At 40.2% G+C, this 23,568-nt stretch overlaps 1 protein-coding gene across 1 annotated transcript in view; it reads right to left on the bottom strand.

Moving 5' to 3' along the window:
• The window catches only part of Erich3 (glutamate rich 3), a 94,022-nt gene that overhangs the window by 11,772 nt on the left and 58,682 nt on the right, over positions 1-23,568 (bottom strand). The window contains exons 10-12 of the mRNA XM_028754338.1: positions 18,965-19,272; positions 13,825-14,058; positions 4,351-4,767 (exon numbers count right to left, since the gene is read on the bottom strand). Of these exons, the coding sequence (XP_028610171.1) occupies positions 4,351-4,767; positions 13,825-14,058; positions 18,965-19,272 (959 nt within the window). The remainder of the gene's footprint in view (positions 1-4,350; positions 4,768-13,824; positions 14,059-18,964; positions 19,273-23,568) is intronic.

The raw sequence follows: 23,568 nt of genomic DNA, 5'->3' as shown, positions 1-23,568 counted from the left end.
ACAGATGCAGACACACACACACTCACACACACACATGCACACACACACGCACATGCACACGTGCACACGCACATGCACACTCAGACTCACACACACGCACATGCATGCACATGCACGCACACACACGCACACCCCAGAACTTACTTACCTCTATAAGCCTTTCATATTGTAACTAACAGAAAACTACTCTTCCCTTACTTTATGCTCACAATCTGTAAATGTATCTCTATAAATTTTCTAGAACCATGAATGGTCTGTTAGTCACAGCAACACGCGTGAGAAAGACAGGAGGCCGAATACGATAAACTTGTACTCTCACCCTGCCCTCCTGTAATAGTTAAACTTTGAGACAATTATTTGTGAGGGGTAAAAAAAAGAGATTACCGAGACCCATGAAAAGTCTGCAACTTTTCATCCAGGAATTATACTTTATACAACCTATCCTAAGTAAACACTTGTGAATTTGAAATAAATTGGGTAAACAAACACTTAAGTACTGCTAGTCATAGTGAGTATTGAAAAATCCATCACATCAAAATGGGAAAGTATAAAGCATTCAACAGTAGGGAAGTGGTTAGATCCTGAGGAAACCGAGGAATGGCACACACGGACATTCAGGATGCTGACCAGGGCCACACAGGGGTGACTGAGGTGACACACTGAAACATAAGGCAGATCATGCTTTATAAGTACTCTCTACACTTATAAAATATGACAATTAACTATAAAATGTCAGTTTGAAAATTTAAAAACCAACCGAATATTGAAAGCAATTTTGCATTTAAAAAAATGCATGAACAAATATTTAAACTTTCTTTCTCTAATTTACGGATGTTATCCATGTGTATTATACAGATAATAATGAAAAATAAACATTAAAATTAATCTTAGCTCATGCTTTAAAGCTTAACAAAGGTAAAAGCTTATCCCTTGGCATCTAGTGACAAGCCTATATTAATAAAAAGATAACGAAACATTTGTGAAATTAGAGATATCAAGTGAAAAATATTTACTCATATATTGAGAAAATAATAAACAAATATACTTATCATTTCTAAAACATGAGGAATAAAATCTACTGATATGCTCAGCATCTGTTACTTTATTCATCTGCATATTCCAACCCATTTTATAGACACCTACTTAACAAAAATTATCTACTTATATAAATGCAGGTAAAAACCTATGCTTCAAATACTTCAAATAACTTGGCTCTTTCTGTCATATATTTTGATACACGGTGTTTAAAAGGTGAGTTATTTACTCCAAATTCTACTTCTGACTGCTTACTGCCTATGTCAAGTGACTCATGCATGCATCATTTTGTTTTAAATGTTTAGAACATTGAATAGTGTCCCCTGCTTAAAAAGCTATCCTTATCCTCCAGATCTATGAGTATTACTTGGCATTGTAACCCTGGTAAGAAGCCTTGGTATGAGGAGTCTGTGTGTGTACCCATGTGCACTTATGAGACAGGGGCAGAGGGGCAGGAGCTAGAGGAGGCATCACCAGGGGAGAAAAGTGTGAGGGAAGACAGAATTTGAAATGAAGCTGGTAGGAGATTGGCCCAAGTTAGATGGGAAACTGGAGGAGGGAAGAGACTGAATTTTCCTCATACTTCCAGAAGCAATGCAAGCCATCTTTTATGTTGGTTTTAACTCTACAGGGTTCTGATTTTCATCTTAAGCATTATACAATAACCATGTTCTCTCAGGGTTTAAGTCTGTTAGACTTTATCATAACAGTATACTAGTATAGCAGTAATACTAAAGTTAGACAAAATACTTATTTAAATATATTACGTTCCTATAGGTTGCATTAACATGCATAATGTATGTACTGTCCTTGAAAGAAAGATTACTTACACATGTGTATGTGTATCTACATAAAAGATATATATGTGCACATATACACATATATGTTGATTATATACACAATAACTTGACATTAAGTGTACATTTTACTCATGTTACCAAGTATAAGATGTCCTTCTTCTCATCTTAAGAAATATAGTCTCTACAACCCTGCTGATATTTATAATATGTGACTGTATTGTGGGCCACAGAATAGGAACAGTTTCTATGGTGGTTCTAGATTCCCTGAGAGTGCAGATCTGCTCAGTGGTAAGACTCGCTAACTCCAATGCTGGCACAGTGGGCTTTCCTCAAACCATTATCCTTAAACCCAGACACTCATTTTTCTAAATATATTTGAATAATTTATCACTGAAAGAACTTTCAAAACAAATATGATCCTAAAAACAGTCCATATATACTTTGTTTGAATTGTAGTAAAGCAGTAAACTTAAGAGTATACACAAGTGTGAGTGTAGACACAGTTCATAAAACCCCAAGGGAAAAGGGAGATGTAAGCAAGCTGGTGATAGAACATGTGTGCCATCAAAGTGCGGAGAGGGCCCTGGGCTTGGGCAGAGAACAGGAAAGGATTCAGGATGAGGGTGGAAAACTGTCAACAAATACAAATCGCATACGCAAATATCATAATGAATTCTAATACTCTGAATGCTAATATTAAAAAGAAAAGCATCTAGTTTTTTGAAATTAAAATAATAACAAAAATCAATGTTACACCTGAGTATTTTTCCAGTGCTGGGTGCTCAAATCCAGGGCCGCGTGCTGGGCAAGCACTGTATCACTAAGTTGTGTCCTCAGCCGGCACACTGGTCTTCTTTGTCACTAACTTGCTAAATCTCCTAGATCTGTTACACTATACCCAGAATATAATGACTAAATCCAAGATCAAAGATTTTAATTATTTTTATCAAAGTGTTTCAAGAACATTTTAATAGAAATTTTAATTTGCATAAGGCAGATCCTTTTGAAATGTCAGTACTCTTTGTAGAATAATTTGAGGGCCAAGATTGATGGGCCTAAGAAACAAAATTCCTCTGGTCTTTTGGACCATTTAAAAATATAAAAACCATTTTTAGCTTATACTACCAATTTTTGAGAGTTTACTTGCAGGTCATGTCCCTGTGTAGATCACCAATCCAAAGCACCTTGCATTGTGTCCCCACCTTTAAACTTGAACCCACCCTCATGAAGCCTTGTTTTCCTTTCTTAAAAGATATTGAGATTATAATTTCATCATTTCCTGCTCCCTTTTCTTCTCTGATTTTATATGTAGTTAATGACTTTAGCCCTTGTTGTTGACCCTTCTTAACATGTTTGGGTAGGAGTTTACCTTACACGTTTGTTTTGACTATACTACCATGATACATGATACTACAAGGTCACATTAACAGTTCAACAGGAAGATAACTGTTCAGTACACACTATTCCTACTTTTAAAGATCTAAAAAGTATAGCAATTAATAGGACTCAAAATTTAAAAAACAATTGCTGGACTTTATAATATTAAAATGTGAAACAAATTTATCGTGGAACCCAGAAGAAAGTCTGCGGCATTGTCAGGGGAGGGGCAACTAGAGGAGGGCGGGGCCTGGCGGTCTGGTGGAGTTGAGGGTGCTCTTTGAGAAGCAGCTGTCAGGCAAGCACCGTTCACCTGTCTACACACTCAGCTCAGTCCCCTGCTTGCTTCTAAAAGGTGACAGAAGCCTGTGGCCGCCCATGCATCTATGGTCCTGGGGACATGATGTCCTGTACTCTAAATGTCCCTCTTCAAACAGTACCTGCCCACACACCCTCGAAACCCCGGGATAATTAAAGAGCTCAGAGTCAGGGAATATTTGAGAGTGAAGACAGAAAGATCTTGGAGAATTTTTGTATTTTTATCGAAGCTAAGTTACAGTGACAGTGAGACAATAGAAGTCTCTAGAAACTCTGAAACCTCCCAGCCTGACCCAATGCTGAATACTCTTGGCTGTACAGTTCTCAGCAATGTAACCCTCTTAGAAACAGCTGCTTCTCCTGGGGAGCAGAGATGACCGTGTTTATGAGATGCAGTGAGTTCACATCCATTGTACAACCATGCATAAGACACGCTGAGCAGCCATCCAGGTGAGCTGTGCACATACAAATGTTACATGACTCAGAACAAAGAGCGAGTTAGTATCAATCTCTAAAAAGCCAGACATTATCTTTGACTTCACACATGTATTGTGTTTTATTTGATTCTTGAGATAGAATTACCATTGGAAGGAATTTACAGAAAATAGGAAACAGGCTATTTAAGAATGATGAGGCGATTTTTAAAATGTAATAGAAGGGAAACAGCAAGCTGAAAATACATGTGTAATTCTGTGACAAGAAGAAAGGGAAATATAGAATCCTTCCAGAATCATCCAGCCGATTGCTCGGGCAGTAGCAATGACCAAATCAGCTTCCATGCACAGGTACAGCAGCATGTCACCTCATGGGCTGTACTTACCCTCTTCTTCCACCCCAGAGAGACCTGCTTCTTTCTGGAGCTGACTCTTAGCCCTCACCTCTGAAGAAGCCGCCCGCCTGGACTCCTTGGACTCACTCTCCGATAAAGCTTGGGTTCCCTTAGTTGGTTTTCCCTCAGTAACATGCATACCGCTGAGCTCTGTCAACCAAGGTCCATTATCTCCGTCTAGTTTTGTGATTTCTTGCTCTTCGATCTCAGTTTCCAAGTACTCCTCGGCTGGAAAGTATGGTTTTCCTGAGTCATCGTTTTCCTGCAGATCCTGAGAATAGGAACTTCTGGAACTTTCCCCTTCGCTGTTTATGGAGTCGCAGTCCCCGCCCACTTCCGTAGACTCATCTTCACTTTCGCTAGAGTAGGGGCGACTTCTAGATGAGATTGATGACGTGGTTTTTACATCTACAAAAAAAAAAAAAAAGATAGCATCTTTGTTATATCCTGAATTTATCAGCTGACATGGAACTAAATTGGAAAATAACCATATTAAACCTTTAACAAATGTTAGGGGAAATTGTTGACTTTCTCAATACATTCTATGTTATTATAATAAAAGAAATACTGACCTATAAACCACCAAGGTTTTTTGTTTTATTTTGGTTTGGTTTTTTTTTTTTTTGGTTGGTTGTTTTTTTGTTTTGTTTTGTTTTGTTTTGTTTTGTTTTATGGAGGGTCTTTGTTCTTTCGTTTTGTTTTCTCTTGTTATTTTGACACAGGGTCTCATTATGCACCCCACACTGCCTTTACTTTTAAAGTGTCCCAGCTTCTACTTCCTAAGTGATATTATTAGACGTGTGTGCCCCAAACCAGTTTATGAACCATGGAAGATTTATTAAACCGCATTTAACTGAAAATTAACTCCAGGTCTGACTTGTCTCTGTGAACCTCTGGAATGGCTATACATATTTTCATTGTTGGAAATTTTGAATACTAGTCTGATTTTTTTTTTAAGGACACATATTTCCTTCTCTTGGTTAGTCACATCAGTAATTTCAATTATTTTATCTACTTTAAAACCTACCATCCTAGAACGCTTTGGTGTCTGGGTACCCATCTCTGCACTTACAAAGTAGGTAGGGTGTTAATGGTTTTAGGGTCTGTGTATATGTAGATACTCCCATTTTAGAGTGCCTATAAGCAAGATTTTAAAAGGAAGCTGCCTGAGAGACATGGAGTAAGAGTTCCAGGAGAAAATCTTAGGGGAATTAGGAAGCCAGACGAGGATGAGAGATAATCCACCAAAGAGCTGTCTCAAGGAACAACTCAACTGAAACCATGTGAACTTCAGAAGTGAGAGCTGTCTGAAAAGGAAAAAATAAAATTAAGAGGGAGCTGGGTTTTCACACTTTGAATCTGTGAGATATTGGCCGTGGGCAAACCTAGGAGGATATAAACTCCCTGGCTTCTACGGGCATCTTATGCCCGAGGGTGAAGAAATTCCATAGCCCAAGGCAATCCCTGAAGAAAACAGGGGACAGAAACCAGGAGGCAGACCACAGAGCAAAAAGAGAGGCCCAAGCTGAACTCCTAGATGGAGCCACAGATATATACTAGAAACAACATATAGTAGTCAACAAGGACTTCCACCTGAACCCAACAAGGCTTTTGGAAGCTTCCAAGAACTAACACACATGTTGAATCTATAGAAGGAAGAGGCGCTATGTAAAAGTTCCTGCTCACATTACATTGCTTCAGACAAGAGAAACACGAAGTTAGTGTTTGCTTTCTAAAACAAGTTGCTCTGTACTTATAATCATTTTATACTTTCCCTAGGGATATCGGGGACCATGCATTAGGATAGATTCCATCAAGTGAGTCTCCAGTGCTTCCTAGCTTTGCAGTTCACTTGCTGATTCTTCTATCACTACATGACAGCTACACAGATGGCTTTGCCAGCTAATGTGGAGCTAACAATGAAAACTAAATAAATAAAAACACCAGCCTTTCCTTCTTCTTCCTCCTTTCCCTCTGGCTCTGCCAGCTCCCAATGGCTCATTTTAACATTCTAAGTACAGCCGTGGAGACACACTAACACCCCCAAAAAGGCACAAGTGAGGCTCCAAGCACCAAGACTCTCACTAGAAGAGGTTTCTTTAAGCAGCAGGCCCTTTTAAGTGTCATTTGTTTCATCCTGATACCTTGGCAGGCGGCGGGTCCTATGCTTCGAAAGAACCCTCATCTGGACCATTGGCTCCTGGTTCTCCCTTCTATGTCTGCACCCACTGTCTCTCCATAAAGCGTCTAGAATTCAAGGAGACCAACCTCTCCTCTTACTTGCACCAATCCAGAAACTTTGAGTCTACACTCAGCAGCTCTTGTAAATGCTTCACACAATTTTAATGAGGAACAACTCATACCTATCAGTGGTCCCATGGATGGCTCTACCTGATGCACTGCAAGCTGGGACATTGTTTAGCTGGCTCAGGGACCCCAGAACTGCACGTACTACTCAAATATCTATTGGCAGGATGATTCCCACTTCGAGCTCTGTGAGTCATTCACACGATAATAAACAGATACCCCCTTCTATCTTTCTTTAGTAGCTTCTATTAGGTATATTATCTTATTTCAAAAGGCTGACAACTCACCGTGGTTCAATTTTGAGTAAGATCAATAAAGAAAGAAGGGGAACTGAGAGGCCTCAAAGCGGCAAGCAGAACTTACATCTGATACAAACTCATTTCCGTTTCCAAACATCTCCCTCATCTCCTGGTGTGATTTTCTCTCTCTCTCTCTCACTCTCTCTCTCTCTCTCTCTCTCTCTCTCTCTCTCTCTCTCTCCTTGTTCCTGTTTCTATAGAGATCCTGGGGTAACATGGGGCTAGTCCAATGGGATTTCCACCATGAGTTGTTTTTTTTTTCTTTTCGAAATAAAGCACAATTTATATAAAAATGTTCATAAATTTATATAAAAACATTCATACAAAGCAATCCTGAGGACACATTTGAAATTTTCTGTCATTAGAATAGAAAGGTTATTGGAGGCATACCAGTAAAGCAACAGCCTCCTGCTTGACTCTGTCCCACAAAGTCTCCTCCACCCTAGTCCTGTGGTTGAGAGACCCTGCTGTCGGTCTTCATGGTCAGGAAAGTATGTGTTCTTGGTGCCTGAGGCTCTGTCAAAGCTGACTGCATGTTCCCCACTGTTTCTGGTCCCTAGCAGGATCATTGCCTTCCCCTGAACATTCATTCAATCACCGTCTCTCCTTTCTCTGTGTCATTAACAATATTGACTGACTACATGGGCTCACCCAGCCATAAATGCTGAGAGAATCCCATGGGCCAGGAAAGATTCTGCCAAGAAAAGAAAGCTGTTCTTTGGCTTCTTTGCAGAGTGCACCACGCTCTTGGGTGACTATCTATTGACTCTCGTTTGCAGAAGAGATGGGTAACTGCACTGTTGATCTGGTGTTTGTTCATTTTCATAGCAGCACCACAGAGATCTCTCAGAAAGGGTTGCTACTTTCTTCACTTCCTTTACCATCAGCACCTGCACAGTCTGTCTTACACCGGTGACAAGAGCGGGCTGGGGTTTCAACAATTCCTAATCTTCGGTACGGAGCATGCTTTAAAATCAGCTAGCTTCCCATAGTTCTAGCTTTTATCTTGTTCTGTTTGTTGTTGTTCTTTAAGCTAGGATCTAAGATATCTTAATTACTTTCAATTAAAACTTTATATCAAGCCCATGGGGCCCAACCCAATAAATCCCACAACTCTTTCATCTGTAATACTAATGGCACTTTTTCTTATTACTAAGAATTCAAAATGAAGTCTTCATGGATAATAGTCCTATTTTCTTCAAACACACTCAGAACTCCTACTATGACTCCTGTATACTCATGAGCTTGTGAACTGTCTGTGTCTCATACCAGGTATCAGGGTTCAGGCGAACTCTCCATAGACAATACCTCCAATGCGGCAAGTAATTGATACTCAGTGAGCATCCTAGAACAGTGGTTCTTAACCTTCCTCATGCTGCAGCCCCTTAACACATCTCCTCGTGTTGTGGTGAAGCTCATAAATATTATTCTCGTAGCTACTTCATAACTGTAATGTTGCTACTGCTATGAATCACAATGAATATCTGATGTGCAGGATATCACATGCCTGTAGGTGTTGTGACCTCCATGTTGAGACCCACTGTTCTAGAATGAATACAGATTTTAAAATGTGGAAATACAAATTAAACTAATATATGAGCCAATCTTTTGTCCTAAGAGCAGGTATATGATCACCAAAAAATAATTATCACTCACTGAAGTGTTTCAATCCACCAGTGAGATAAATGTACACATTACCTTGTACGGATATATCTGCTGACAATGCAGCTACAACAGGAAGAAAGGACCCCAGAGCATGTAACCACCTTCACACTGTCTGATTGAACTTGCTAAGCCTCATAGTGAATACAGCATTGAGATTAGAATAAACACAAGTCACACTGTTCTGCCTATACCTTTATGTATTTGCATATTGATCTGGTCAATCAACGTTTCTTTGGAACTGTACTGAGTTACTACTTGTACCATACAGGTTCAGGAGTGTAGTGAAGCCAGCTACTGTGGCACATGCTTCTGTTCCCAGCATGTGGGAAGCCAAGACAGAAGGATTGCAAGTTCAAATCCGGCCTTAGAAACACACTGAGATCATGCCTTGAAAAGTCAAAACTATAGGGAAAGAATTAATTTGATGATATTTTGCGTAAACGAATCAATTGTGAATTTAATCATTTTTTCAATATGTGACTTCCTATTCCAGGAATCATGTTATTAAGAAATGACTGAGGCAGGAGAGATGGCTCAGCAGATAAAAGTACTTGGTGTTCTTTCGGAGCTTTTGGGTTTTGTTCCCAGTACCCACTTAGCAGTGACTATAACTCCAGTTACAGGGCATCCAAGGTCTTTTCTGGTCTCCAAAGGTACCAATTATGTGTGCCATGTACTTACATTCACATAAGCAAACATTTAAACACATAAAATAAGAACAAAAAAACTAAATAAGTAACTATGCAAAAATTACACATAAAGTCTGTCCATATATTATGGATAATCTCCTTGTGGCTCTTCCCCATCCAATTGTGGGCACAATACACTGCAAGCTCAGTACATTACAATATGCCAAATACAATGTCCATACAGAGAGGACCTTGTCATGTGCTTCTGTACAAGACCATACATAGTCAAACCAGTATGATCAAAATCAAAACACATAGTATGAATATATGAAACCTTCAAAAAATATATTCAAGTAAGTAAAATCTAAAACTGGTAGTAAAATCTAAAACTCTTGATGTCAAGTAAATTGAATTTGTGTGTGTGTGTGTGACTCTGAGATTTTTAGGTCTATGACATCTACTTCATCGATTGAAAAATACACAAATGAATGCTTTTTTAGAAGAAAAAGATGTTTCCGGTCTGGCTCTTTTCTCAGTCTGAGAACCAACGCTGTCTGTCTCTTGATCTCCAGCCTCTCTTTGATGTCTCTCCCTTCCCTCTCATGAGGAATTACTTAGTCTTTACCTCTTCACAGGCATCATTACCCAAAGTGCCCATGAAAAGTGTATTCTTAGTCACACAGTGTCTTCCCATCAGAATTACAGCATCTATTTTTGACAATGCATTTTCTGCTGGTAAATTAGTATCTGGGGTTTCAAACACAAATGCAGAGAGCAGAGCTGTCATTCCTTTTAAATGGCAGGAAGCTGCACACATCATTCCTGGAGCAGGGTCCTCTCTTAGACGTCTATTCTTCATCACTCATGGGCTACAAAACTGAGTTCATCAAAGTGTGCTAGTGCAATTGCTAGCTGGCAGTTTAAACAGGGCTGATTTGCCATGAGAGTGACAGTCTGGACAAGTGTTTGCCCCTGGGAACAGGTGCAGGCAGGTTCAAATGAAACACATCCAAATATGAACAGCAAGCTTCTTGATGGTGTCAATATAAGGGATGAGCTGATTACTTGGATTCAATGCCTAGGCTATACTTCTCACACATTCATAGGTGAAATGCTGTATTTACCATGAGATCCACCATAATATTGTCATTTTTAATAAATGCTATGTACTAGCCAGATAGAATCGCTAACTCTTATACTTCTCATACTAACAGGCACACTGTTGAGCATCACAAAGGAATGTGATTAAAATAAAGGGTCAGAAGACAGGAGACCTCCCAGGAACAGACAAGCAGTGAGATTATATTTCAGATACTGGCGAGGTGGCAATGTACATGCACACCCAGGATGTAAATCGGTCTTTGAAAGGATACTTGGATAATTCCATTATTGAAATGAGAAGAACTAATAGCTTGTCAGTTCACTTCTGCCTCATAAATTTTCCAGCATTTGTGAAATTATTACGACTATGACCATATCTAAAACATTGTGTTTTTGCCTCTATGTAATAACAGGAATTCTGCATAACTATTTCAATTAGTATGCTAAGAGCTACATATCATGAACATTAATCAGAGATCACAAGAGTACTCGAAGTACTTCAGAAGGCATTTTACAAAACCTCTTGTGATGCTATCTCTGTGAGAAAAAATCAAAACAACATCCCATCCTGGCTTCCTTAGCGTGGTTTTGTTTGCCATTAGCTTGACTAATCTGAGAAACAAAATTTAATACACAGGAAAGTCTGAAAACTGACCTACTACAGGATATGGTTTACAGGCTTAGCTCAGGCTGCCCAGTAAGCAGAATCACTAAGAGGAGACCTTACAAAGTTTAAGAAGAGAGAGGGACATTTATGCATGGAGACAAAGGTCAATCTAGGAAAATATAAAAGCTGATAATTTTTATTTCTCTTTTGTAAGAACAAAACAGGCTGAAGGAGAAAACAGAGGCAGTGAGAACTCAAAAGGCCTCTGAGCTGTAGAGGCCCCAGAAAGGAAACAAATTCTTTTCATTGGGTTGAAAGGTTGTTCGAATTTTAGGTACATGAATATTTTTGGATTTTGAAAATGTATGTTTTCTACAAAGTATAGGTTTTGAGGTTTGGTTATAATTGGAACTAAATTGCAGTTCTTTCTGGCTATGTACTGGCTTTGGGATTATTTAATTTCACTATTTGCAAGCTTATGTATTGTGAAATGTAGATAAAGGAGAATGTAATTGCTTTTAAGGTTGTTTGAGGTAAATGAGGTAATTCATGCAGCATGTTTAATGTGGGGCTCAGCACATAAAAGAATCCTAATAAAAAAGACTCAGTTCATGGGCTATGGCACTGCCTCCACAGGACGCCTTTCCAGTCAGTGACAGGCAAGCGGCAGTTGGCATCAAAGTTTCCCATCCCTCGGTTATTCAGTAATTATGGTGCAAATAATCAAAGTTTTCCCTTTGAAGAAAAGACAAGCACTTCCTGTATCCTTCTCTTTGTGAATATATACATATGTATATATATACATCACATGTATATAAAAATCTAGGTGACCTCCAGAAAGTACAAAACTCAGACAATTGATAGCCAAGGACCTCAGGATCTTTTTTATATCAACAGCCTTATAATCTTTCACTATTAAAACAGGCATGAAAACCCAAGCCAGGTTTATTCTGAGTCAATTATACTTATACACAAACACATTTCCAATCAGTTTATTGATAAATCCCTTGGATAATTTCTTTACAAATATTGACTGAGGTGAATTCTTTTCTACACAATGACACTTTTTCTATTGAATCATTTAGTTTTGTGTCATAAAGAACCATAAACTGAACTCCTCCAGTATGTGTATTCAAGCTGAGACGAGATCTTACCTATTACATGTATTTAGTGTAAGAAGTATGAAGTGTAAATAACAGAACCTATAGAACATTTCAATATATTAAAATACTGTAATGTTTGACATTGTAATAAATATGAATGTCGATCTTGTTTGCAAATATACTGAGTTAGCTTCATTATGATTTTTAAAATTACATTTCATTTACTCCTTATCTTAGCCATTGAAGAGTTTAGTATTAAATATGTTGTTTTCATATTCGTGGACCAATTTTGGCTTTGAAACAAATCCATTTTCTCTTTTACCCTACAGAAATCTGCTGGTTTTGCCTTAAATACATGTACATTAAATATTCGAACAAGTTTTCTTAAATTGTAGTTTGAAGAAAGTGGAATTATTAACTAAAGATTTTACCCAGAACCAAATTGATTACTTAATTCCTTTTAGACTCTCTAAATAATTCCCAAATTCAAAACTTGATTTTACATAGAAAATAATTTGGAATAAAAAAGAATATTTTAAAATGTTGTCAACTCAAAAAGTCACCAAATGCAACCTAATTTTCAAATTACAAATTTCAAAGCTATGCAGACTTTTAAATATGTAAGAATCATTGTTATTATTATTGATAAAAGCCAAGAGGTGCCAAGAGAAATCTTCAATCAAAAGCCACAAATCATAAACCAAATACGTGTATCCAACAAAATAGACAAACATAAGTAAACTACAGTCTTTTAAAAAGTCTTTTCCTACCTAAAATGACCTTTATTTTTCCTTTGAACACTTACAGTTGTTTTAAGCTGATTTTAAAGAAGCTGCAGACCCTTCTATGAACTTAGTAGGTCTATATCCTCTTCTCATGGCAGAATTAAAAGAAAATGAAAAGAGATAAGTGGCCCAAAGCTATTAGAACCCATTTGGCAAACAGAAGCTGCTGAGCTTGGGTTAGGGGCTCCTCAGGCCAGGCTCACAGGCAGCTGTCTCCACCCTCAGAGCTGACCCTGCCATTCTGACTGTCACAGGGAAGTGACAGGCACCCTACTGATACAGCCTGCCTGTGAGCTTCTCTCTGTCAGTCTCAATGTCCCAAGGGGATTTTAGGATATCCAGAGCAATCAGGAGCATAGGCAGCACACCCAGTATAATGGACACACTAATGGGCTGAGAAGTTGCCCTTCCTCCCACTACCTGAACCAGGAATCAGTCAGTCACGCTGCAAGCAAGTATGTGTTACCCATCAATCATATTACGTAGGATCCCTGGAGACTATGAGAAGACCTACACTCAGAACCCCTGGCACACTGTGGACTGTTTTTCTGTGGCCTTAGTAACTCTTCCAATAAATGTTATCCAAAAAGACAACCTGCCTCAGTATCTTTCTGGAATACCACCCAAGCCCCTTACAGGAGCTACTTCGTGTGTGGGCGTGTGGGCATGTGTGTGTGTGTGTGTGTGTGTGTGTGTGTGTGTGTGCCTGCGTGCGTGTACTGAAATATTTTGAGATAAAAGGATTAGCAAGTTTTTAAGTAGACAGAACCCAAGTCAGTACAAGCCTAATCTGACATCTTGCCAAAAATCCCCAAACTAAGAAAAACAAACTGACGAAGAAACATCTCCACAATTCAGAAATGCACTGAGGGGCGGCTGGCCGGGATTCTCGGGTTAGGTAGTCACACATCTCTGCCTTATTTAGGAAAGGTGAGCTCCCATCACAGTGTGCCACACTCTGCCACCTGCCTTGTCTGTCATCCTCTTCGCTGTCCGAGCATCCAGTATCATCAAAGTTCTCACTGTCATGGGCATCTTCTGCCTTCTCTGAAGAGGTTTCAATCTCCTTTTCTGGGTGTTGGTTATCTCTCTCACCTTCGGTGGGTGACTTGGACCTTTCACTCATCTGGTCATCAGCCTGGTCCTCTTCGTCCACCTTCTCATCTTGTTTTTCCTCATCTATTTCGAAATCTTCTTCATAGTCTGAAAGAAGAAAACTTCACTGAAACCATGAAAACAGAAACCTGGGAGCTTCAACTACTTCACTCTAATGGAAATTCTGTCTCCATTGTCCTCTGGCTTCTGGGTCTTTCTCTGCTGATTTCTCACACAATTATGAAACTGGGATGACTAATAGTAAATGGTCAAAGACTGCAATCAGCTACACACAATAGCACAAAAAGAAATGAAGTTCAAAATGACAAGGCTGGAAAGCTAATACAGGCTCATTTACAAATGGACACCGTTACCCACGGTGACCAAATGGAAAGGGGGAAGCTTTATATAAGAGAATAAATTAGAAGTAAATTAAAAATGAGGAAAACAGGATTACAATAATGGAAGTTAATCTGGAGACCCAGTGAGGTCATATTTCATATGAAGATTGTTCAAAATATTTGGATATCACTCTAATTAATAGTGAAGTGGAAAAATTCAATTAATCACATCCAAAGGACCTGAGAGCTAGCCTGTGAATAGCATGTTGAGTGCCGAATGAACGATGAGCAAAGCTCTAAAGATGATTTTAGAACAAGAACCATGTAAAGTGTTCATTCCTACAATGCACAGAATAATTACAACTCAAGAATAAAAACTCTACGAAATAGAACATCGCTGTCACAGCCTCAAATTTACTTCATTCCCTACAGGGACAGAGCAAATTTGTACCAGGGAAAGCAAATTGTCACATCGTATAAACTCCAGCTGTCTCTCGTGGTTATAATTTTTCACCTTTCATATTTAATTGTTTCCTCTTAATTCACCACCCAAACTTAAAATCTCAAAGTGACAGCAGACCGAAGACAGACAGCAACAGGCTCTCATGCAGAACCAATTAAGCAAGTAAACAATTATTCCCTAGCTAAAAGATAGAAGGAAAAAAAGGTTTCCCGAGTTTTGTGTGTTTTAGCTACTAGACACTTTGGCTCTTCTGGTGGTGGGGCCTCCTGGGTAATGGACTTGAGAACTGACTGCCCAACCTATGAAATCAAAGAAAGTTAATTCTGAAACGAGTGTCCTAGGCACGGAAAATGTCTCCTTCGTGAAAACAAGAGTGGGGTAAAAATAAGAACAAAGTGGACACGACAAGATGGCTAATGTGAGATCTGCACACTTAAGGAATATGTCGGGAAACGACATCATAGAAGAAATGGCAGGGTGAGGAATTTAGCTCATGTTTCAACACACAGAGTAAATTGTAAGAAAGTAAGGCGATTCATAACGCTGCTGGGCAAGTTACAGTGCAATTTCTGTCTATAATATTTTATCTTTATATGTGTCATGTTGTGTGTCACGTGTGTTTCATGTGTGTGTCATGTTGTATGTGTTGCATGTGTCTGTCATGTTGTGTCGCATGTGTGTCGTGCGTGTGTCACATGTGCGTGCATGACATGTACAGATATCTACAGAAGCCATAGAGAGCATTAGATCCCCTGCAGTTGGACTTAAGTTGTTATGAGCCACAAGTGTAGGTGCTAGGAACTGAACCTGGGTACCCTGGAAGAGCAGCCAGCACTCTTAACAGTTGGGCCATCTCTCTAGCCCCCAGAGCAATTTCATAACTGTTCACTAATAAGCTTTAACTCAAAATTTTCTATGTAAAAAGAGTACAAAACTTTAAGAAAAGGCATGATGATAGTACAACTCCAGCCACCAAGGAGTCTCCAGTCTTTGTTGATGAAACGTGATTTAGGTAGATAGTGCACTCACTGTCTGCAACAGAAGTGATACCAAGGGCAGCTCCTACTTTATCCATGATTTAACTGTGTGCTTTCACTCACCCATCCCCAAATGCAGTCAAAAAAGAATACACGGAAATTCCTAGAAATTAAGCTGTAATTAAAAATATAACTATTACTAGGGAATCCATCCATCCTCTGGAGGCTGAACTCAGGGTCTCACAAGTGCTAGGTAAGCTTTGTACCATGGAGCTAAACCCCAGCTCTACCCTCATGTGTTCTCATAACTATTCTATTGTAGGAGTTATTGCTATTAATCTTCTGTGCCTAATTTATGAACTACATTTTGTCATGCAGACACATGTATATTTCAAAATGTGTACAGGATTCGGCATGATCTGTAGATTTAGATACTGGTAGAATACTTTAGGACAAAGCTCCACAGATAAAGAATAAACCTAAGTGAAATGGGATCAAAGAAATACTAGAGATCAGCTTAGTGTGTGTGTGTTTGTGTGTGTGTGTGTATGTATGTATGTATGTGTGTGCATTGTATGGCTGTGCATACATATGTGATGTGTGCATGTATGTACATGTGGATATGTGTGTAGGTGTGTGTATGTCTGTGCACACAAGTGTGAGTACATTGCGTGGCTATGCATATGTGTGTAGTGTGCATGTGTATGTGTGCAAGTGTGTGTAATGTGCACATATGTGTCTCTGCACATATGTGTGTGAATGTGTGCAGTACTTGCACTTGCATGTGGATGGCAGGTATCCTGCTCTATCTCTCTCCCTTGTCATCCCTTCTCACTCACCATCTTCATCCTTTGAGGCAGGGTCTCTCACTGGACCTGCTAACTGCTGGCTAGAACTCAGGGATTCTCCTAGCTCCACCCTTCCAGAGTGCTGGGGTTACAGGTGCTTGTGACTATACTCAGATTTTATGTGGGTCCTGGGAATTTGACCTCTGGTCCTCTTGCTTGCATGGTAACTGCTCATGCCTACTGAACCGTCATCCCTCCAGCCCCACACATAGACTATTTTGCAATATATGCTGTTAATCACAAGATAAGCAGGAGCCTGACAGAACACGAGTGTAATGTAGTAATTCCATCCATAGCATTAAATAGTAGTAAAATATGAGAGTTTGAAGATCAGGTGGTCACATGTCCTATACCCAGATAGAACATTTCTTAGCTATGTGACATTGAGAAATTTAACATCTTTAAGCTTCATCTTCTTTATCCATGCCATGGCTAGCACAAAGCTGTGGTATTAGAAGCAGCAATCCTTAACCCAACCCATGAGCAGGAACATATGAATCAGCACTAACAATGGTTGTCATAGGGTAATGGAGGAACTGGTCTTAAAGGGGACAAATCACATTAAAGTGCTGATATTTGGGAGCAATACAGGTTACTGGAGGATCTCAGTTTAAACCAGAGCAACACAGTGGCCAGGACAGGAGCATAAAAGGGATCTCTAAGGAAAACAGAAACAGCCCCGCATTTTATTTTTGACAGGTTTCTATATTTCCCCTCAAAACATAAAAATTCAGCCCTGATAGAGCATTGTGCTAACCTCTCATAACCCCCAGGAAAGCGCAGTAGTCCACCAGCCTTCCATTTTCACTGGGGCACAAGAAGAGCCACCTTTGTGTCACCCACTCATGGCTTACATGGGGATGACCTGGTGGTTCATGTTTGAGCATGCTTCCTGTCATAGGGTCTGCTCTCCCATCCTGAGTTCTTCTAGAGCATTCAGTTAGATTGTTATCTCAAATACCAACTTAAGAGGAGGGGCACTGGGTGAACAGATGCAGAGCGTGCATCTGCTAGAATCTCTCCTAACCTGACTCCGGCTATGCGATCAGCCAAGGCCCGGCAGAGAGGTGTGACTTGCTCCCAGTCTCCCCCACCCTCCAGGGTCTTCATGGAATTGGCAGTTAAAGCCCATTAACTCAGAACCTCCTGGTAAAGGGCACTGCCACAGCATAACCATGTTGGTAAAAGGAAAACAAGGGAAAGGGGTAAAGCCTCCCATTGCCCATCTTTTTCAAGCCCCGTATCTTAGGAGAAAAAGCACTGGGAAGCAGCTCTATGCCATCGCTGCAACAATGCCTGATAGCTTAAAATTCTCAGTCCAGAAGAGGGAGAGTGCTATGGAGGATCATTGAGGGAAGGGAACAGGGTGCCAGCGTTAGGAGTGAAATCTGTTAAAATTGTCAGGTTATCTCTATCATCAACACAGGAGACCCAGAGCGCTGGCTTTTCTCCAGGATTTCTGAAACCCCTATGCAGCAACATAATGTAAGAAAGTGGATTCTAAAGCCAGAACTTCCACAGAGAATGCAAACCTGTGGCTACTGCTCCTCTAATCCACCCTTTGTGTTCAAGAGATAAGGAGGCACACTCTGCCACAAGTGGCCTTGCAAAACCTGAGAATATTGGTGCGGAGTAAACTATTCAATGGTTTTAGAGTAGATCCACACGGTATAGACTGGAATTCTGTTATCCTGTCTGTGCTTGAGTGAGACCCATTTCTAACTGTAAAATAAAGAGGAGTGTGCTTCCAGGTAGGTGAGAGTGAGTGGAGGGAGTGGGAAAGGTGCCTGGCGACACGCACTGCTCAGAACCTGGCGAAGCTATTCTTGTGACTACCACTTTAGATTTCACTGTGCAGGCGTGTGAGTGTATGTCTCTCAGTGTGCCTGTGTCTGTGTACGTATGTATGTGTAGTGAGAGGAGTCATGTAAGGGAGGAGGAGGGGGCAGAGAGGGAGAGGAGAGAGGGAGGAAAAGGAAGAGAAACAGGATAGACAGACTCTAGGAATTCTAACTGTTAGGATATAGTGTCCTAGCTCCAAATGTTCACGTATATTGTACTTACAAACCCCAAAGCAGACAGCCAATGCCACTCCTGCAATCATGTCCGAAGACTAAATAAATAAAATTCTATCTGTTTGGTCAAATGGTCTCTATAGGTGTGAATCCTGACTCTGGCAAGCAGGACGGAAACTCCTTTATGTCTTCATACCTGTAGCAAGCACCTCAACGCCTCCGAGGCCAGGAAGCCTCCCCTCAAAACACCACAGAACAGAATGGAGGAAGTTGCCATGGCTGCCTACAGATTACAGCTAAACTACAGTGTAAAGGTTACTATGAAGACTTGGAACAACAGTAATGACAAGGGAAGCCTACTCTGGATTACCGTATTTAACAGCATTGTCCTGGTCCTCTTCCCAGACGTCTTGTCCTGACTTGCCCTTCCATTCCATTTCCTCAATAGCTGTCCTCACTTCTTTGACCCCTAATTTTATTTCCTCAGCTGAAAATGCAGCTGAGACAGAGGACTCTTTCCTCTCCATCTCGTTCCTTTTTGATGGTGCATTCTCTCTGTCCTTCTTCAGTTTCCCCTGACTCTTCTTCGGTGGCTCCTCCTTTTTCTCAGTAATCTTTTCTTTCTTAGGTTTCGTCGTTGAAGATGGTTTTCTGTCAAGGCCCATTGCAATAATGCATCTGTGAGAGATACCAGCATGAAGCCTTTATTAACTTGTATTGTAGGTTGATGGAGTCATAAACTTTATAACTCATGTGTATCATCTCTAATAAAATTATGAGAAATATGCTACTTGTTTTCATAGACCAATTTAAAATAAGCCATTTTATTTTTATTAATATGAAAATCTTTCATATGAACATAAATTCTTAATTTTAACCACAATAACGAATATTTTAAAAGCTCTCGTCAACCAAAAACTATACTATCAAGTTTTTACAAGAATTACATAAATTAATTTATGTACAAATATAATTTACATATAAATATAATTTATAATTAAGTATATAGGCACATAGGTAATGATTCAAAGATTTATAGATGATAGGTAGGTAGATAGATGATAGAGATAGATAGATAGATAGATAGATAGATAGATAGATGTATAGATAGATAGATGATAGATAGATAAATGATAGATGTATAGATAGATAGATAGATGATAGATAGATGATAGATAGATAGATAGATAGATAGATAGATAGATAGATAGATAGACAGACCATCAGTCCTTAGCTATTGTATAATTGAGAGGCTGGAGAGATGGCTCAGCACTTCAATGTTCCTCCTGTTCTCAGGACTAGAAGACTAGAGTTTGGTTCCTAGAATACTACAAGATAAAAGTAAACTTATTAAACAAAAGACATGTAAATAATCAGAAAAAAAGTTATTGCCTTTACAATTCATTACTCCAAGAACACATTAATGACTTGCATTTAAGGTCAATTCAAAATGTGCAATTAGTTTTTAAGAAACAAGATCAGCCATTCTTTGTTGTGCTTTTTAAGTATCCTGGGAGACTGTGCATTTTTTAACAGAATTTCCATTATTGCTTTTTAAGAAGAGCCTTCTGAAGCCCTTCCTTACAACCTTGTATGGATTCACTCGTGGTAAGCTTTTGTTCTTCAAAACTGGAAACATTCTGTAGAAGCCATTGCACCTCAATTTTGGTGACCCACCCAGATGATCTGAACACATTGTATATGAAGACATCAGAGAAACCCTCAGCTGCTGTTGGCTACCTTCCTCCTGCTTTGTGACAGGGTCTCCTGTTGAGCCTCTGTACACCAGGTTAGCTCCCCTTGAGCTTTTGGGGAGCTCTAGTCTATCACAGCCATCTCACCATGGAAGGAGAAGGGTACAGAGCCTTGTCCAGCTTGGTACTTTCCAGTTCATCACGGAGGCCCTCATACTTGGGCAACCACTGAGCCATCCCCTAGCCCAGGACAATTTCGTAAACTGAAGATTTTACTGGATTTTCAGCCATCTTGAGTCTTCAGGTAGCATGGAAATTGCTTAGTCATTTTTTTCAAAAATGATAATAACAAGAAGTACCGTATTCTATCACCTAACATTTTAGCATCTCCTTGTGTGATAGAGCTGAAAAGACTTACACTCCAGCTAAAGATCAGGCTATCAAACATGAGGGGATAAGAACCAAGCATCTCACCCAAATTAAGCATGATGAGGGCTTTTCCCATCACAATGATGTGCTTAAGTGCGTGGCATTCCCTGGGATAACGACGCCACACATCTTCACAGGATGTCATTATTAGCCTTGCCTTCTGTGTAAACATTCCTTTCTTGATCAGTGGCAACCACAAACCCAGGGTCTACAGCCTGTGATTCGCTGCTATCCTGAATGTATGTTATGCTGTGTAAAGGCTTTGGTGCCTCCCTGCTGAAAGCTCAGACGTTTTATAGCCCATCTGCTGAAGGGAATTGGACAAAGTGAGTAACATCTGGCTCCCCCATCACTGACTACCTCTTTCACTTCTGAGTGTAATTCAGGATGATGGCTCTGATTACTGAAGCTCAAATAAATTACTGGAATATCTGAAGTCGTCTAAGTAGGACAGAAGTCAAGTAAACAGGACTCCGTGACCACCCATCTCTCCCCATTTCTATTGCTACGAGAAGACCTCTACCTCACCTGTGACAAGGAGACAGCAAAGGAGACTGCCTAAAGCATTCACTGACATTTTTGGAAGAAGTGGTTTTGAAGCTAATAAAAAAAAGTAACTATTCTCTAAGAACTGTAAGTAAATCACTGAAGAGTGAAGGGCCTCATTCTTTAATCTCATAACTATTTTTATATCCTTGGCGAGATCAAGAGAATAAACTCATAGGAGGTAGAGAAGGTAGAAAGCACTGAGCAGGAGAGCTGATACCAACAGTCATGCGTGTGTTCTTTCCAAGTCCTCAAAACGAAGTGCTCAGGGCTTAGTAGTCTAGTTTCCAATTATACAACAACTCACTAAGAATATTCCATGCATTATTTACTTTTCTGTTACTAACATAGGAAATGATGGGGAAGTCAATGTGAGGAAGAATGAGTGTACTTAGCTTGCAGTTACAGAGAAATGAAGCTCATCTTAGGAAAGAAGCTGCCAGTCAGAAGCAGAGACCTCTCACTTCATCCACACACAGGATACAGGGAGAACAGGAAGTGAGGCCAGGACATCCAACTTCAAAGTTCTCCCAGTGTTGTACTTCTGCCAGGAGACTCCTTTCGCTACAGATTCAATTTCCTTCCCAGGCAGTGGAACCAAGTGATAACCAAGTGTTTAAATGCAGGAGCCTAACATTTCTCATTCAAGCACCCTGACTTCACATGGATGATTGAGTATAAACTCATTTATTTTCTAGAGAGTTCAGTGGAAATCTCCGAAATGATTTTCCAACAACCAGACAGCACATCTGAACTGGAAACAGAATGCCATCCTGCCCGTGCTAAGCTGGGCATTACAGAACAGGACTTTTCACTCACCTACTCTCTGGATTTTGTTTCACACCTCTTCTCTTCTCTAAAACCTCCAGTTCATCCTCAACCTCAAGTGAGAAATGTTATTTCTTATTTTAAGAAATAGTGCAAATAGTGCTTCCCACCAGCTAGTATCCACTGCACACTCATTAGCTAACACCCACTGCACACTCTACAGCTAACACCCACTGCACACTCTACAGCTAACACCCACTGCACACTCTACAGCTAACACCCACTGCACATTCTACAGCTAACACCCACTGCATGCTCTACAGCTGCATTAATAAGCATCTGTGGTAGCAGTGAGGTTCATCTTTGTGTGTGTAAGAACTTTTCCAGAGAGCATTGACTAAAGGGAAAGGACTTGGACACAGGCAGCACCATCCCACAGTATAATTCATCTCTCTGCTTCCTAACCATCATTACCTCTGCACACTCCTGTTGCTGAACTTTCTTGACCATGATGCCCTTCACCGTTCGCCCTCCAGCTCTTCTCAGGTATTTGCTCACTTCACTATGAGAAGTTGAAACACCAATATTCATCCTGTTCTCACATTTGGCTCAGAAAACCACTTCCTTATTCTTCATACGTTTATTTCTAAGATAATCCTGCCTCAGGGTTCCCTTTCAAACACTGGCTTTCCTTCTCTAGAGACTCCTCCTCCATGAGATCTTGAAGGGGAGCAGTACGAAGCTTGCTTGTCAGGAGTCCTCACTGTCTTAAGAAAGTCCTCCCTCTCATGACTTTCCTGCCATCACTATACAAAATATTCTCAAATCCAATCAGGTCACTTCACCCAAGATTCAGAACCCAACTGGCTAGTCATCATTAATTCTGTCATTTGAGTCATCTCACAGAAATATAAAACTTCCTGTGTCCAAAACTAAACCCTGTTCTTCCACCTCTCCAAACTGCATCTTCTACCACTAATCCTAAATACATGCTAAACACACATCTTTCCAGTTGTTCAGGACAGACCTCTTTTCTTTAGTCCTGTGTTTGGTTTTGCTTTGAGAGTGGGTTCTGTGAACAGAGCAGAACTTGCGTGTCCACCTCTACCCAATTTGAGACAAGGTCTCCCAACCGAACTGCCTATCAAACTCTTGGGATCTTCTCGTCTCTGCCTCTTAATGCTGGGATTACAGACACATGAATCCATGTCTGAATTTGTGTGTGCACTGAGGATCTGAACTTGGGTCACTCACTTACACAGCAAGTATTCTTACCCACTGGACCATCTCGCCAGGCCCTAGGATATTTGAGTCACCTTTGACTCTGCTTTTCAAATTTATGCCTGGATCCAATCAGTGGACCCATATCCCGGAATACACACACACGCACATGCACACACACACAGAGAGAGAGAGAGAGAGAGAGAGAGAGAGAGAGAGAGAGAGAGAGAGAGAGAGAGAGAGAGAAGAGGGAAGAGGAGGGGAGAGGAGAGAGGAGAGGAGAGGAGAGGAGAGGAGAGGAGAGGAGAGGAGAGGA

The sequence above is a fragment of the Grammomys surdaster genome, unplaced genomic scaffold, assembly GCF_004785775.1.
Source record: "Grammomys surdaster isolate TR1022 unplaced genomic scaffold, NIH_TR_1.0 125996, whole genome shotgun sequence".
Taxonomy (NCBI): Eukaryota; Metazoa; Chordata; class Mammalia; order Rodentia; family Muridae; genus Grammomys; species Grammomys surdaster.
The sequence above is the reverse complement of the archived record's forward strand: the minus strand, read 5'-3'. Positions and strand labels throughout refer to the sequence as shown.